At 38.6% G+C, this 17,916-nt stretch overlaps 1 protein-coding gene across 1 annotated transcript; it reads right to left on the reverse strand.

Annotated features, from left to right (window-relative positions):
• Positions 1 to 2,692: 2,692 nt before the first annotated feature.
• Positions 2,693 to 17,525, reverse strand: LOC145774879 (uncharacterized). The gene is made up of 11 exons (XM_082586209.1): positions 17,228 to 17,525; positions 11,131 to 11,319; positions 10,570 to 10,645; positions 8,592 to 8,744; positions 8,276 to 8,396; positions 7,658 to 7,831; positions 7,395 to 7,492; positions 6,657 to 6,837; positions 6,276 to 6,586; positions 5,510 to 6,129; positions 2,693 to 3,387 (listed from the first exon to the last, which is right to left on the reverse strand). Exons 1-11 carry the CDS (start codon positions 17,460 to 17,462, stop codon positions 3,062 to 3,064), a joined length of 2,484 nt encoding a protein of 827 aa, XP_082442335.1. The 5' UTR covers positions 17,463 to 17,525; the 3' UTR covers positions 2,693 to 3,061.
• Positions 17,526 to 17,916: the final 391 nt, after the last annotated feature.

Raw genomic sequence — 17,916 nt, forward strand, 5'->3', positions numbered from 1 at the left:
GGAGTGCGACTGAAAAAAAGTAGCGCTTCTCCCGCTACTTTGGAAAAAATAGCGCCGCTACTCAAACTGAAAAGTAGCGCCGCTACCGCTACTTTTACCAAAAAATTAGCGCCGTTAGTAGCGGCGCTACAAAAGTAGTGCGCTACTGCCCACCTTTGTCCGTAACACATCACGCTTTGTAGGCTACAACCTTCCTTTCGATCCGCGAGAAAGCATTACTGTACGGAAGTATGAAATGTTTTGACTTAACTATGAAATGGCGCAGTCAAGCCCATTGCTTTACATTACCCTTCTGTAATAGAAACTGTGAGACCGGTATTTAAACGCTGCAAGTTGGAACCAAGTACTTGATCAGAAACTGTCAATGCAGAAATACATTCAAATCTGGGCTTCTCTGCATTGTGTGGAGTGCAGTCCTAAACGAGATTCACTCCACTACACTAACCCACTCATACAGCAAAAGGAGTGTGCAGCGGATGCAATTAGCTGATGAATTTTTTTTTTAAGATTTAGTACAACCAACCAGAGCTGTGGAGTCGTTAAAAAAATGATTTGATGCAAAACGGTGAATGCAATCTTTTTTCAAAGTATTGCTTCCTGTTCTCCGCATTGCATTAAAAAAAACTTCACCAGAAGTGAGTGTTTGTTCTTATCAGTTCTTGCAAAAGTCTCCGTTTTATTTTCTATCATAACTGAAGAGAAAATAAATTAAAAAAAAGAAAAATATTTGAAAACACCTGGTAATACTGAAACCGGAGTCGTGTTTTTCACCCGACTCTACAGCTCTGATTCAATAGAATATTTAGCTGTGCAATTTGTTGCAAATTAGGGGCTATAAAGGGCCAATTGAAAATGTTCTTTTGTTTCATTTTCATTACAAACATTCATTTTATTCTCAATCATGCACTTTGCTCACTGGTTACGCGCCCGGCTCAAGATCACGCGGCGCAAGTTCGACTCTCAGGTCGTGTGCTTGAGCAGTGCCGGTCTTGGGGTATTTTGGGCCCTGTGCGGAATATGCGTTTGCGGGCCCCAATGACAATGATCCAATTCAGTAGCGTAGCTAGGTATTTTAAAAGGAAGGGGGTGATTTGACGGTCGGCGGGGGAAGTCTGAAGGCGACACCCAGCAGAGGGGGGCCTCCCCTAGAAAATTTACTTTGAATTTGGGGCATTCTGAAAGCATGTTCAACAAAAATTTGGGTATAAATATTCCTGTAAAATGGTGCTGTCTGGTGGCATAGCAAAAGGATAAGATCATGCTTTCTTTGGCATTTTTCGAAAATAAAGCTATGTCTCTATGTTGAGTCTGGATGCAACCTATTTCGTCCCCTGAAAAATTCGTAGGCTACCCCGATTTCGTACCCTGAATCGTGTAATAAAAAAAAAATTTGACCTATTTCGTTCCTTGAAAAGATTGAGAAATTTTGAAATGTTTGCGGCAACTCCGATCAGCGACTTCGGCTCTGTTGTTTTTTTTCTCGATCTTTTCAGGGTACGAAATAGGTTGCACCTGTTGAGTCTCTATGTTTTTATATTGCTAATTCCTTGTTTGTTGAATTCACTTGTTGAATTTTTCCATTGAAATGACAAAATTACTGCAATTTCTGAGTAAATTGCGGGCCCCCTAATTTGCGGGCCCTGTGCGATCGCACGGTTTGCACACCCCAAAGACCGGCACTGGCTTGAGCAACGCATTTCAGGACTGCTTTTCATTCAGCGGCACCTCGTGAATGGAATAATTTTCCGGCAACAACACTTCAACAATCGGAAAACTTCACTCTGCTAATCTCGGTAACCGGCCCTGCGTCAAGAGCCTCTACAAGTATGCGAAACTACCTGGAATAACCAATCAAGGCTTTGTCAGTCCGTGGATAAAGATTCAAAACCAACCAACCACTTTCCAAAAATCTTAGTGAAATTACCTGACTGAGACTTTTCAAGCCAGTTTTTGGAAGCCAATACTGCTTCACGACATTCGGATTGAAAAATGCACATTGATGACTTTTTCTGAATAGAAAATAAGAACATATCTAAACAGAAAAGCGTTCCCCAGCCTCCATGCAGCAATGGTCCATTCAATTATTAGCTACAAAAGTGATTTTCCATCAATTTTTTACTGGATACTTGTTCCAAAACACAAAGTGAAATATATTATCATAACACAAGATCCCTTCAACAGAACAATTATTTTTTGCCAAGAGTTGAAACAAAGAAATCAAGCTCAAGGCTAAAAGTTCAAGATCTAACAGCATGGAATGAAATCCTACACGAAATACGCAAACTTTCTAAAATCAAAACCTTCAGTGATAAATTAAAACTACACTGTCTAAAAACGATGATAAATCAATCCCCTGCATAAAAAACAACTTAGCCTGCCTCTATAAAGATTTACGTTGCTGAAGATAGCACTGATACATCGTAATTCTTTTGTTGCCATTACTCATTTTGAGTGCTTCTGCAATCCATTTTTGTTTTATTCATTTACCTGTTGAGAGCAGCTGACTCGATAACCAAATGGTCTTTCGCTACTCCTGGCTAATTAGATTGAATTATTCAACACTGAGCGTGCATATTGCTTAAGCGTTCCTCTATGTTTATTGTTTATGGATTATATGTATTGTGATGTAAGCTTGTTGTGTACGGTACTATCATAGAATCTGATTGGCAAATAAACTTATTTCTCTCTCTCGGAATGGTAATATTACTTGTATTTACACAAAGCGAAGCTAAAACACCGTAAACGACAGCAGGTGATTGATATCAGTTGGATCGCAGCAGATTCATAGTACTGTACTACGATGCCGTACAGACAACGTTAGTAAATTTATGGTCCACAATTACACAGGTTGCTTTGTACAACGTCACAGAATCCGATTCATTTCGTAGTCGTTCGTCACGTAAGCACACGACATTGCTTCTTCACAACGATTGGTAAAAAGTCAAAATGGTACGCGATGGTGGTCACACCGGTGCGCGTGAGTCAAATCACAACCAACAACTTGTCCTTCAAATCTAAACGGATAAGATCTCATCTTGTGGGGCTTCTCTCTGGCAGTGCGTTATTGGGGCGGAGGAGGTGGCGGCGCTGGGGGCATCCCGTAATTTCCATAACCCATTCCTCCATAGCTGTTGTCTCCCATGTTCGATTGGGATCCATCTCCAGACCCTTGACCACTAGGAGGCGGTGGGGGAACCGGGCCTGGTCCGGATGGCATCGGGGGTGGTACTGGCCCAGGGGGCGGCATCCCTCCTGAGTTCATTCCTCCCATGCCCCACATACCCATCCCTCCATAACCCATTCCTCCCATAGAGCCATCCATGCCCATACCCATGTTAGCGTTGGGTGGGCCACTGTTGTAAGATCCGGAGTAATTGTTGCTGGAATCTGAAAAAACACAGAATCAGAAATCAATTCAAAGATTGCAAAATAACTAACGACAGTAAACCGCTTGTTTGACATAAATTTGCAAAAAGCGGTATTTGGCAATTTTGAATCTTACATGATCAACTACGCTGCAGTGGTAACTCAATGATTGGTTGAGAGCTTGGTCACAAATGCGATTAGAAGAGAGGATTCACATTTTTTATGATACAAGGCCTTTTTTTTTCAATTTATCTTGCTACCGTCATATTACGCCAAATGTTATTTTTTCGTTAAGACAGCTCTCATCATCATCTCGAAAGCGTCATATCCAGTGGCGTAGCTAGGGGGGTGGGGGGAAGGGGCGGACCGCCTCGGGCGGCACGTCTGGGGGCGGCACTTTCAGACAGGACGTTTTTTTTTTTATAATGCAAAAGTACACGAAAAATATAAGCAAACAGAATGGCAACGTTCAAAACATAGACTAATTCCACGTTAAGTCAATTAAGAAAATGAAATTATCTATTGCAAATGTCTTGAAACTACAAGTTTTTTTTTATTGCAAACTGACTAAATTAACTTAGTCTCTATAACAGTTCCATTTGATTATAATCTTGATGTTGCCATTAGTAATTGGGTATCACTAATATTAGCAGATAATATTTCTTGATTTTCAGTGAAATAGGGAGTTAGCCTACCTTGTTTTTACACATCGTTGCTGAATACTGACCATAGTAATCTACTGCTGCTGCACTATACAGTACAAACATTTCAGTAAATGATTTTACCGTATAGCGCTATAAGGCAGTGTCTATGGAGTCTACAGACGCTTCATGTTTGAAATTGATTTCACACGATCCACGCGTAACCCCCACAAAAACAAGTCAGAAAATCATTAAATTCTACTTACGCGAAACTATAATCCTATCGCTGTGTAAGTTAAACTGGTTTTGCAGAGCTCCGCAGTGCATTTTTTCAGATTTAGATTTTTTATTAATTGCTGTAACAATATACTACCTATTGTACTATTGTTACTGATGCCATGCCGCACTGGATTTCACTTTTGGCCACATAAACTGGCCTTGTATCCTGAATTATATATTATAAATACAGGAAGAGGGGGAGCACAACACTATGTTTATTAACTGTTGTAATAAATAACTTTGCTACCGTCACTAGAATGTGGCTGTTAGATTGTGAAAAACGAAAACATTGCGCAGTAGCATGGCTAAAGTCTACAGATGATTTTACTGCATTTGCAACCCTGTAATTTGTGCGCTTGCTCATATTGTATTGGTTTTACAGTTGATAGGAATAAGCTTCTGTATGATTCTATCCATATTTTATTTTAAAGTATTGTAAGTATATAAAAATTAATGGAAAAATTATAAAACTTACGTTGCGAATAAGTAAAGAAAGTTCAATGAGCACAAGAAGAAAACGTCTATATCATTACATTGGTAAGCAACTATTCATATTACAGTCTAGTAGAAATGAATTAAATGAATTTTTCTGCCGTTATGATTTTAATACGTCACAAAATTCCTACTAGCCTTTATTAAGCAGAGGCGGAAACATGCTCTTCAAATTTGGGTAGCCTTGTAAAAGGTTACAAATTGATTATTTTAATTCTGCAGCAGTTTTTGTGCTTTTGCATTCAGTCTATTACTAAATTATAATGGTACGTTCGTCTGACTTTACACCGCAAATTGAAAAAAGCACGTTGCGTATTGCAGTGCTAATAAAAAAAAACGCATTTCATTTTCACATGCTTTTTCTTGAAGGGGCGGCAAAATCTGAATCCGCCCCGGGCGGCACATTCCCTAGCTACGCCACTGGTCATATCGTATTTAATCTGCCCAGGCATTCATACAGTTGAACGCCATTCGGCATCGTGCAACTTGTTGACATTTCTGTTTTAAATTTTATAAAAAAAGTTAGAGAGAGGTTATACGTCTTACTGAGCTTGCAGAACATTTTTTTGGATCACCGAGTTTTCTCTCGGTCAAAACAATAGAAATTTACGGAGCAATCCAACACTGTAACGTTTCAATCCGCACTTAGCAACATCAAACGAAGAAAAAAAATCCTTGGGTGAATAAAATACAATACAAAGCATAAATTGAAAAGATAGTGGACATCTTACCACCACCATAGTATTGGTTTTGGTTTCCAGACGAAGTGTTCTTCTTATCATCACTTTGCTCTTTCTGATTCCCACTCCAGTTTTGCTGCCACGGTGCATTTCCTCCAGATCCAGATGAGGGGGGTGGCGGAGGTTGAGATGTGTTGGTTGGAGGAGGAGGCGGGGGCTGGTTGTAATAATTGCCTCCAGAGTTCTGGTCTCCTCCACCACCGTACATGTTTCCACCTCCCATGGGTCCCATCCCCATGGAACCACCACCACTTCCACCGCTCATGGGTCCACCACCACTTCCACCGCCCATGGGACCACCACTTCCACCGCCCATGGGACCACCACTTCCACCGCCCATGGGTCCACCACCCATCATGTTGGATCCGTCTTGATTTGGAGGCATCCACGGTGGCATTTGGTTCTGCATATTGCCATCGCTTCCATCACTAGGTGGAGGATTTGAATATCCTCCATAAGATGGACCCATGCCACCTCCTTGAGGACCTCCCCACTGGTTTGGCCCACCAGGTGGACCACCACCACCAGCGCCACCACCTCCTCCTCCACCATAAGGACCAGATTGCATCCAAGGAGGAGGAGGACCTCCACTTTGATTCATCATTGGTGGTCTAATAAAAAAATAGATAAATAAAAAAGACAAACAAGTTATGTAATTGATTGAGTTTTGCCTTTAGCAGCATGACAGAAACTTATGCCATAAGTGTAGACAAAACGATCTGTTTCAACCAAAAGCAAATTTGTAAATATTCATTACCTGTTGTTGCCGCCATTGAAGCTATTGCCTCCACGTCCTCCGTATCTCGGTCTTTGGTTAGGTGGGCCACCAAACCTAGATCCTCGACCCATCCATGGCTGGCGTCCGCCAGCATTACCACCACCTCCTCCATATCTGTTGGGGGGGCCATTGAAGTTATTGTAACCCCCTCGACCAGAGCCACCACCTGGATTGTTTCCTCCACCGCGATTGTTGAATGGCCGATTGTTTCCGCCACTCTTCATGTCTCCTCCACCCCCAGATTCTCCTGATGGAGGTCCTTCTCCGAGCTCAGCCATCAGAGACATGTACTGCAACAAAGGCACACTGCCATTAAAGCTGTTAGCAAAGAAGTCGAAAAAGAAACAGTGTTCTGCTCACCTCGCTGTCCATTTTCGCTCGATCAACATTTGGGGGACCCTGGCCACCTTGATTCGCTTGCAACGTGGTGCTCGGAGCCTGGGCAACGCAATCCTGCGCCAAGTGACCTCTTCCACCACACTTGGTGCAGATGGTCGTGTTAGTTATGTTCTGGTTCTCCGGCTTCAACCATGCTCGTTCTCTGTGGACAAAAAAGGTTTGTGACAGATCTCAATGTCTGTTGAAATCTCATAAGTGTCACTTGCACAACTTTCTGTAATACAATTTCTTGCTTCCTTCCGTTGAGTGAAGGCAGGCTACCACAATATGTTTGAAAAATTATGCCCGCCTTATTTCCAACACAACCAACTTATGATCACTTTCAACAGCTTGTGGTAGCCTAGTCTGTAGAGTGTAGACACCGAAAAGAGGGCACTTAGCTGTCTGGTGATCTTATCACTATAACATGTGCAAACTCGCCCATAAAGAAGGCTTTGAAAAGTTTTGCTTTCAAACTGAATGTGAAACTTGAAATAGCAATTACTTCAAAAACAATACAGAATAGACTTTGGGAAACCAGCTTTCAAAAGAGTCAAGTCCAAAAATACAAAACACTAACGAAAGCACACTAGTACTGACAAGATTAGTACGTTAATGCCAATAAGTCAAATACCAGCTGCGATAAGCAGTAAGCACCCCCGCTGATGGGGACTAAACTCAAATCAGAATATGACGTTTACATTACAAATAGATCATTACTTCGGCATCAGGTCTTCTCTCAAAGTTCCGTTCAGTTTTGCCAACTCCATGAGCTGCAATTTCCTCAAATCATTCTCCTCCTCCGGCTGCTCAATTCCCTGGCGAAGAGAAAAAAGTTACTTCTTGTGAATCGAATTTGTTATCAAAGAAAAACGAAGATAAGCAATAAGAGAAAAATATTGTCTGTACAACATAAAAAAGATATAAAAATCGTCGATCAAAACCTTTTACAACTGGCAGTACACAAATTCATCACAATTTACTTGTTTTATGATGGTGTTGATTTCGGCAACGGCCTTCTGAACGTTCTCGAGGCTGGTGGAGGACACAAGAGCGTGCAAGGGCTCATCCTCCCCAGGAAGAGGCTGGCCATCCTTCCTTCCAATTTTTCCTTCCTTCACAGAGCCCTTTCCTCGAATCATAATTTTGCAATTGCTCTGTGAAACGCAAACAAGTGAAAATCTTTTGCTTTGTAAAACTGCACTTTAAACTAATTCGTTTAGTTTTATGGAAAGGGCTATGTGAAATATTGAACAGTATGTCTACCACATAACTTTTCACGAAGTAATCATGTGGAAAAAACTCTTTTTCATTTGCCTAGCGTCTTAGATTGTGAAAAACACAAAGAAGCAGGAATAGTTTTCATAGATTTTCGCCATTGTGGTTATGCAATGATGCATCTGTCAAATTTCAGTGACAAAAATCACTGCTTGAACTCATAAAAAAAACGAATCTTGCTCAGCTCATTCCACCTTGACAAAATGTAAATAAAAACTAAAGCACCCATTTTTAAAAAGTTGTTTGCACGGCACCATATAAAAAGTGAACACAGGATTTTGTTCATGATATACGAATGAACAAAGTCACAAAACAAGGCATACTTCTTTTTCGATTTTCTTTAAAGTATTTCCTCTTGGACCAATCAGCAAACCGACAAAGTTAATGTTTGGATTGCCATCTTGCGGAATCATCACCCGTTCACTTACCCTCTGCAGCATTGGCCTGGAATAGAAAACAATGAAACTTACAAGTTTGTTCGATATCGACAGCAACTTAAGACACAAATTGAAAAAAAATACGCAAATGTAGGAGTATAGTACTCTGCTATGGTTCTAAAATGCTGCAATCAAATCATTGTTTTTTCTTTAGAAAACAATTTGGTTACATTGAATTTGCCATGTCGAGTTTTATACTAACTTATAGTCCATTGGTGGTTTATATTCAGTGTTCAATTCTTGCATCTGTTGAATAAGCTTGTGCCGTTTCTCTTCCAGACCCTTCCTAGTGCGGTACTCCCTGGTGTTCATCCTCTTCCCCTCCCCGTTGTATATAGGTTCAGGTGACGGTGACCTGCAACAGATGGAACACATAATATGGTCCAACTGGGTCTGACAAGTGACAAGTCATTGAAATATTTCTGGCCAAAAAGATTAGTTTTCAAGTTTATACCGTAACAGTCTGAATTTAATGATATTTCATTGACTCCCACACTTATACAGTATGTAGATATACGTTAGCCTAGGTAAAAAAAATAACGACGTAGCTACTGTATTCTTGTCAAGAAAATAGTGGGGATAACAATGGGTTAGACCTGAAAAACATTTTCTTGAAACAACCATTTTTTTAACTTTTAATCAACAATGTTGCAAGAAATCTATAATGAGCACATTGATGATTATTCTTTTAGCAAGAAAATTCGATAAATCATATTAGTTGGTCAGTTGATAAAAAAGTTCTGATTAATTTTGCTGAGCACAATGCATGGTATATATGTATTGGCTTCATCATAGCCCTGTAAAAAGTGCGCTTTGCATATAAAAGCAAGAGTGTGAAAAAGATGAAAATATCGTTATTTGAAAGATCAGGAGACTAAAACTGGTTAATAGATATGAATGTAACACTGCTGAGCTCTTCAAAGATTAAACCTGGATCTTAAAACAAAACACCTGGAAAATTGAAATATTATTGAGTAAAGGTTAGTCATGAACCTGGGGAAATAATTTCCATTTTTAAAGGTTTCTAAGTTAAACATTGTTCTTAACAATGACAGGAAAAAGTTCTGAGCTGCCAGTCTGCAACATAACTCAGTTGAGACAACAATTTGAATTGGCAGGAACAATAATTGACAAATTTACACCATTGATGTCTCAAAGACAGAGCAAAACAAGTTGATAAAAATATTCAAGTAATGATCGCAGGTAAATGAAACTTTGATGTTTTATTTTTTTCATTTTGAAATTTGCTGATGTACGTTGCAGAGTAGATCATCACTGCAGTAACCTGAAACTAACTTCAAACTGGAGCTTAATCCCTATTTCAGCCCATTGCAAAGCATTGTTGTTGAATATAAACTTAGAAAGGGTACACAACTGCAGCAATCTGTGAAATGCAGCAATCTGCATGGAGTCATTTAAAAAACGTGCAATGCTGTTTAAAATGTAATATTTTTCCAAAAAAACAAAATCCACTAATCAATTTTGCCAATGGACAAACATTATGAATGTGCAAGTGTAAGTGTGTAACCACAGGCAACTACTGAAATACAGTTAATTTAATTATCCTTAAACTTTACTGGCTTGCTTTCACGGAAACTAAATCTTCAAAATATCAGCTTCTTTCATAGAATGAGAAGTTTTTTGTACTTTAAAAAAAAAATGGTATAGAAAATTTTGTAAGTTCTTAAATGCCATTCTCAAGTTTGAATTTTTGTCACATGACACACTTACACAAATTTGTTTTAATTATTGAGATATTAAGATTTAAGTCTGTAGGAGTGTAGGTCCTTTAAGAACGCTTTGCAAAAGTTCAGTAATGTCAAGCATTAGAATACCTCTGTCACATGGAATCCATGTAAATTTGAATAAAAACAGTAAACATCTATCTTAGAATTGACATTAAGTTTAATGTTCACATAGAAACAAGGTAGGCAACAACACTACCAGAAAATGTATTTTGGCCACATATCAACACTTTTATGAAGTGATGTCTACCATATACTAAGAAATAATAAGCCTAGCTAGATTAGATACATCTAAAAAAGTAAATATGGCAAAGTAAAAACCTTAATGTTACGTAATAAGCCAATTCATAAATAATCTAAACAAAGAAGAAAATGGAGGAATGATACGATAAACCGAACACACTCTTCCGGTGATGGCATCATACAACTGCAAACCTGTCTTCTGGATTCGGCGGTATTCCAAGATCCCCGGACTTCAATTTTCTAGAGATGTCTTCAATCTGTAGCTGAACTGTTAGTTTTCGGTTATGAAATAAACCGAAAGAGGAGGAAAAAATAGGATTAGGGTGAGAGAGTGTTGACACTTTTGCCAGTGTCCTAAGTTTTTATACAAAGCAACATACATAATAAAGTTGCAAATTTGACTAAACTAGACTTTGACGTTAAACAGTGATTGAAAATAATGTTAACACAAAATATGTGAATTGCACAAAATGTTCTGCATAACGTATATCATCAAAATTGAGCACCTGCAACCAATTTCAAATAAGCGAAGGATGAAAGCATATACTTGGCAAGAATACCCACAAAGTCTTTAAAAGAAGTTATTTTATTGAAAGAATACAACAGGCTACAGTATAATGACAACAACACAAAATACTTTCACCAACAACATTTTAAATCCAGTTTGGTGGAATACATACTTTTTTCAAAGTAAACTTACCTGAACTTTTAGTTGATTAAATAAACACATACAAAATAAAACTTGTATCTCACCTATATAAGCTTTTTGCTGCTCTTGTGTCAAGTGGGTTGGAATTGCAGCAGGCATGCCAGGAATTTCTGTTTTCATCATATTTCCCCATCTGCTTCTTTTCTTTCGTGGCCGACCACGATCACTGTCCTTGTCGTCTCTATCCCGGCTTGGTTGTTTTGGAGGCTGAGCCTGAATCTGGGCACCTCCACCTACATTTATTTATTTTATTTTAGAATGATTGTTTTAATAGGTCAACCTTGTTAAAGGGATACTAAAGGAAAAACCTGACTTAGCAATTATACACGTTCTTTGACTCTTTGTGTTTAACATGCTACCATAAAACGATTTTCAATAAAATTTTGCCCCATTGCGGTCTGATCAGCATTCCGCACATGCTTTTGTCAGAGCTTTCAAAACGGGAATGGGCATGAGCAGCCAACCGTGCGACTGTACAGTCTACGTCACTATAGACTAGCAATCAGCTGATGCTTAAAACATTTGTGGCAACGTGGCTTTTGTCATTGCTGTCGATAGTGATGTATTCTCGAGCAGTGTTTCCACTTTTTGGTCATTTTGAAAAAATTAAAAATAAATGAAACATTGGACTTTGGGCCTTGCCAGTGCCATTAAAAACTTTTTTTTCGGTAATTTGTTTTGAAATGTATTCTTGAATGTTCAGTTTATGCATTTTAATGCTTTATTTCCATTTGAAAATTTCATTTAGTATGCCTTTAACAAAAAACACTTTTGCTGTTGTACAATAGGGTGGAGTGAATTTCACTTAATGTTTTGGATTTTGATTTAAGGTGTTGTAATGTTGTCTTTGGGCCTAAAAAACAACCCCGAACATAATTTTGGTTCTCTTACCCCTAAATTGACCCTCCTACCTGAGGTCAAAGGTCACACGAGGTCAAAATTGCTCTATCTCCACTTCTACTGGTGCTACAAATATGTTTAATAGCTTAAAAGATTCAGAAGACCCATATTTCTATCTGTTCTAAGAGAACTTTTTCTTCTATTGCTAGTAGAATTTGACTAAACAGCAAAAATACAGTTTTTGTGGTATTTTTGCTTATACAACATTATAGCTAACGAACTTCAACAGCCAAAATACTAAATTTCAGCAATTGGTTGGATTATTATGTAAGAATCACAAATCTTTTCACAAAGTACCGGAAAATACCGACCTGCAGAAATATTTCTCAATAATAGGCTCAGATGGAACCACAATTATGACAGGTAAACACCATTGCAGCCTTGCCACATTAGAAGAGTTGCTGCAAACACCTTCGCAATAGGTCATCTGTCTCCTGCATACCAACGAACTGCCTCTCAGGCATGTCTTTAAGCACTTGGATGGAGTCTCTTTAAACTCCGACTCGTTTTCAGGCCCAATTGGCAAAGAGCTAAATGGTTTAGTGTCTGATTGGCATGTGGTTAAGTTTAAGCCATTATCTTCTATTGAATTTCTTCAATTGCCAAAAGAAGTTATGGAAAGTTTGAGCTCCGATTAATTTTATGCATACCAAATTTGTTTGGTTGTCATATCTGGAAAACTTGAGAATGACTTAGCACAGTTTGAAGTAGATGGCTTGTCACATGCAAGATGGTTGACACTTGCATGTCACATTTTGAGATACAACACTTCCCAAACAAAGCCGAGCAAAATTTTGAGAATTCTGGTAGAATTTTGTTTAAAAGTAAACTTCCTAAGTTGGTTTGATATCGAGCTTAACTCTAAAATAAATAAAGTAGCTGTCAACTATTTTCGCATGCTCAAACGAATCAACCAATTTCCCTAGAAGCGAGCAGGAGACATTGCATCAAAAACTTTGATACGCAATGGCTTTTCAGCTCACCCCGAAAACATTCTTCTTTCGACGATGGCTGACGATGATGATACAATTCGATCGCAAGCTGTCAATATTGTGCTGTCGCTACGCAGAAACAAAAATGTTGAAATGATCCCAGGTGATGAAAGTGCAAAGGCGAAATCTATTGCAGAGAGGACAGTAACTGTTCGAAAATTTATCATATTGGAAATCAATATCAACGCCGAGTTCTACCACAACATAGTAAATTTTGATGAAATTCATGTCACAGGAACCTCCCACAACCAAAGTCATGAAAGATGATGCAATACAAAATTTGAAAACAAACAAGCTTGAACTTAATCACCCATGCCACAATCAAGCTGTAAGTGTAAAGCGTCATTTGAAGCTCGTAACAGAAGCTTCCATACATGTGGCTGGGTTCGAAAGGCGGGATGGTGTGATCTTGCAAAAGATCAAATCACGGAAGTTGATGCCCTCTTTCAACACCAAAAAGCAATTTTACTGCTGAATACGATTGCATAAAAACCACTTGTTTTTTCGTTATAATTACCAGAGGCATAACGGGAACCTAAATATGAGGGAGGCAAAATATTTTGTGACATTTTTTTAAATGTTTAAAAGTGCAATTGGATTTTCATTTACAAGCAATGGGATTTTCATTAGGTGCTACTTGACTTGAAGACCTGTCGGTGGTCCCTTTTGCAGCCTTCCCGTTGTTGCTGGTTGTAGTTCATGCTCAATTTAAATTTTGATTGTTTGTGTAATAATTATTATTGTACGTAGTGTGACTTGTTGGCAAAACTGTATCTCTCTCTCAATAATTTCCTGCCTTTCAACCATTGAAATGTCATCTTAAATGCATCAAAACATTAATTTCATACTTAGTTCAAACTTCAGTTCCTCATCAATGCTACAGATAAGAATATTTCGATGTTCAATACACTTATTCTCAAACAACAATCCAACCAATTGCTGAAATTTAGTATTTTGGCTGTTGAAGTTCGTTAACTATAATGTTGTATAAGCAAAAATACCACAAAAACTGTATTTTTGCTGTTTAGTCAAATTCTACTAGCAATAGAAGAAAAAGTTCTCTTAGAATAGATAGAAATATGGGTCTTCTGAATCTTTTAAGCCATTAAACAGGATTGTAGCACCAGTAGAAGTGGAGATAGAGCAATTTTGGCCTCACGTGACCTTTGACCTCAGGTAGGAGGGTCAATTTAGAGGAAGGAGAACCTAAATTATGTTCGGGGTTGTTTTTTAGGCCCAAAGACAACATTACAACACCTTAAATCAAAATCCAAAACATTAAGTGAAATTCACTCCACCCTATTGTACAATGTACATATAACTTTTTGAACTGATATTTGAATATTTCACATGCAATCAGACATCAGTAAACTCGACCGAAAAACACAGGAAGTTTCAATACCAGAATCTGACTTCTTTTTAAACATTTCACATTTTAATCCAGAGCTGCGCTGTCTGACTAAAACACAAAAATTTGGGGACAAATGTGCTAAATCAATAGCATTGAAATCCGATAAACCGGATTACTAAGACTAAAATTATTCATGCTTGTCTTATGTCTTAGACATGGTATCATACAGTAGTTGGTAGACAAAAACAATAGGGAATTATCAAATGACGATGATGACATAGAAAATTCATCTCATGCAGTGGCAACAGATGTTAGACAAGGCCATATCTGCAGTTTTTTACTTTGAGGAACACTCAACAGTGCCGGAATGGCCCGTTTCGGTGAGTCCGATTCGATGAGTTCCCTATTCGGTGAGAGCCTTTTTCGGTGAGTTCCCTATTCGGTGATTTTTTTTTAAATTATTATGTAATGTAGCCTAATTATCATTGCCGTCATACGCGCCGACTTCCGGGGGGGCCGGCGCCTCCCGTAAACTTATGGTTGAGGAGCAACAAAAATGGTTATTACAAATGGTGTTTCAAAAATAAAACACTTATTTAGTAGTGAAAAGCAAAAATAAAAATAAAGAAAGCGAAAAATAGTCTACGTTGCTCTTGCCCGCAAAACAGCAGCTGATCGCATGACTGTCTCATACGGGTCTGCTACTATTCGGTGCGGAATGGCCCGTTTCGGTGAGTCCGATTCGGTGAGTCTGATTCGGTGAGTCTGATTCGGTGAGTCCGATTCGGTGAGTCCGATCCCTTAAAGGGGGATTTTTTTAAATTTTTTTTTAAATTATCGGGTACCGTAGCCTAATTATCATTGCCGTTTTAGGGTTTGGGGTTAGGGTTAGAGGTTAGGAACTCACCGAATCGGACTCACCGAATAGTAGCAGACCCATTCGGTGAGTCCGATTAGGTGAGTCCGATTCGGTGAGTCTGATTCGGTGAGTTCCTAACCTCTAACCCCTAACCCTAACCCCAAACCCTAAAACGGCAATGATAATTAGGCTACGGTACCCGATAATTTAAAAAAAAAATTGAAAAAATCCCCCGTTAAGGGATCGGACTCACCGAAACGGGCCATTCCGGTCTCATACGGTATGGAAATTTCAAAGTAGACGATAGAGTAACTTACGCTGCTGGAATAGTCACGTAACTATTCACTGCAATATTAAGTAAACCAGCCAAATTCGACGCGCTATTTTCAACGAGGTCTTCCCGCTGTGAGATCAATTATGATTCAACAGAACGCATTGTTTTGTTTGCAATGTGTGAGAATTAAATCGAAAACCGATAAAAGAAAAGGTGTTTTAACGGTCTTGGTCGCAGATTGTCTCCATTAACGACGTCTATTACCGCTATCATCACCTAGCTAACATGACATCATTGTTTTATGCGGCCGCTAAGGTTTGACATCGACTTCAACGATCGTGGAATGTTAATAAGAACGATTATATCCTACACGCAAAGATAAAAAAAATCAATCTCTTAAAGCAGCTCTTTCCGCTGTTTTGTCTCGTGAGCTTTGTAAATTGCTCAACAAGTGCATAAAATTTAGAATTGACAAGAAATCATTAAATTTGAAAATTAAGTTCGAATCACTGCAAATAAACATATTCAAAACTTTTAATTTGGCCGACACCATTTCAAACTCTGTAATCTACGTCAGTAATGATTTTGCCGCAGTAAAAATGCGTTCATTTTGAAAACTGCTGAGCTGGAGACAACAGCTTGTCCCATGTATAAGTTGAACCTGTCTTTTTGAGGTGAAAATCACTTGTGAACATCTCGACCTATACTCGAGTATACGGTATTTGATAAAAGACTTTCGATAAAAAACAGAAGAGAAAACACTACGTCGTTGGTAGCGCTTTGAAGAAAAGTAATTAGCAAAACGAGGTTAATAAAACAGATTGTGGGTTTCCACTCTGCTTAAAATCATGATTTTTAGCATTTGATTTCCATAACTTCACTGTCTTGATCGTTGTTATTCACTTGCACGAAAAGGAAATGAATCGGCTTGTTTTCCAACTGTTCCAATTATGAGCAAATAATATCAAATTTTTTACGACTAGGCGTACTGCATGCATAAAACTAATCGTTTCATTTTTAAGCAGCGGTTCTAATAAATTCGGTTTGTGACCTAGGTGTCAATATAAACAAGACACTAAGCTTAATCAAAGACCATTTTAACTGTGTAAAATAGCGTTATGGTTATGACGTCATCGCCTTTCTCTCCCCCCAAGGTTTTTTGAAAAGTCGGCGCCTATGATTGCCGTTATAGGGTTAGGGGTTAAGGGTTACGGTCTTATTTCAACGTTAAAACGATGTAAAGGCGGCAATGATAATTAGGCTACGGTACCGTACCCGATAATTTTTAAAAAAAAATTCAAAAAAATCACCGAATAGGGCTTTCACCGAATAGTAGCAGACCCCAACAGTGCACCTTGACAGTACATAAGCTGTGAAAAGAGACACAGAATCTTAATGTGAAAAGTCACTTGTGCAATGCGAGATAACAGACGATTGTAGACAAGGAATTGCATATATATGTGTTTTCATTTCACAATAAGTTGCTGTTATCATCTTGCACTTGCAGTGTTGATGCATTTGGATTAATGAGGATTGAGGATGTATTGAGATTGTGGAAATAACCCGGTGGTTAGAGCATTGATCTTTAACGTTTGGTAGTTGTGATGGTTCAACACCAGGTTGGATCATAGAAAAATAGAATCTTGTTTTGGTTGCTGTTCAGCCACAAACTCTGCACTTTGAAATTGGAGTCAGGTGTTAAAAATAAATTAGTTTTTACAACAATAACATAAGTTATTTTTTGTATACATGACGCTGTTCTTACCAGGAGTACCGCTTTGAGTATTGAACTGTGCCAGTTTTGCCAAGTTAGCTGCCGCAGCTTGGGCTGCCTTCAGAGCAAGAGCAGCATTATTTGAGCCAATATCTGATCGTTTTGATCGTGGCTCATCTCTGGGTGGCGATGAGGTAAAAGAACGTTTTGCTCCAATAGCTCTATTTCTTGTCCCCAAAGGAATTGCATTTGCTCCAGTAAATCCAGAACCTTGTCTCCTTGACATTTCGTGCAAGTCAAAAAATTACAAAAAAAGATAAGCTTTGGCTAAAGAAAGATATACGAATGAATTAATAACAACCAAAGTAGCTAACAATGAAATCTTCGTTTTAGTTTGACCCTGAAACCAACAAGAATTTTCAAATACAGAAAGCAATCATAAACCAAGAGTGTATATATAGTACGTTGCACCAAGTTTAATAGAAAATTTAATGAGCTTCAGGATTTTCAAGCAGTGGAAGGAAAAACTTCCGAAATGGCGTTTTGTTTTGTGCAGCTAACCTTTGTTTGTTGTTATATTTTTTGTTTCAATTAAGTCTTTATTATTTGTAGCCGTCGTCGTCGTCTCGTCGTCGTCTGAGCTTCTGGGGCCGAGGGTCTATCCTTTTACCACCCCAGATTCACGATGTTCCCGGACTACACTGGAAGGCTGCTAGAGAGCAGCCAGTCTTTAGTTTCAT

This window comes from Aplidium turbinatum, chromosome 7 (assembly GCF_918807975.1).
Source record: "Aplidium turbinatum chromosome 7, kaAplTurb1.1, whole genome shotgun sequence".
NCBI lineage: Eukaryota > Metazoa > Chordata > Ascidiacea > Aplousobranchia > Polyclinidae > Aplidium > Aplidium turbinatum.

Bases quoted from the DNA above. Each gene is read 5' to 3' on its own strand.
- LOC145774879 (XM_082586209.1), bottom strand. From the start codon at position 17,462: ATGTCAAGGAGACAAGGTTCTGGATTTACTGGAGCAAATGCAATTCCT. The intron at 7,832-8,275 runs GTATGCCTTGTT...TGCGTTTCACAG, and splicing joins TAAAGAAAATCGAAAAAGAA to AGCAATTGCAAAATTATGAT. The intron at 7,493-7,657 runs GTAAATTGTGAT...TCTCTTCGCCAG, and splicing joins TCAACACCATCATAAAACAA to GGAATTGAGCAGCCGGAGGA.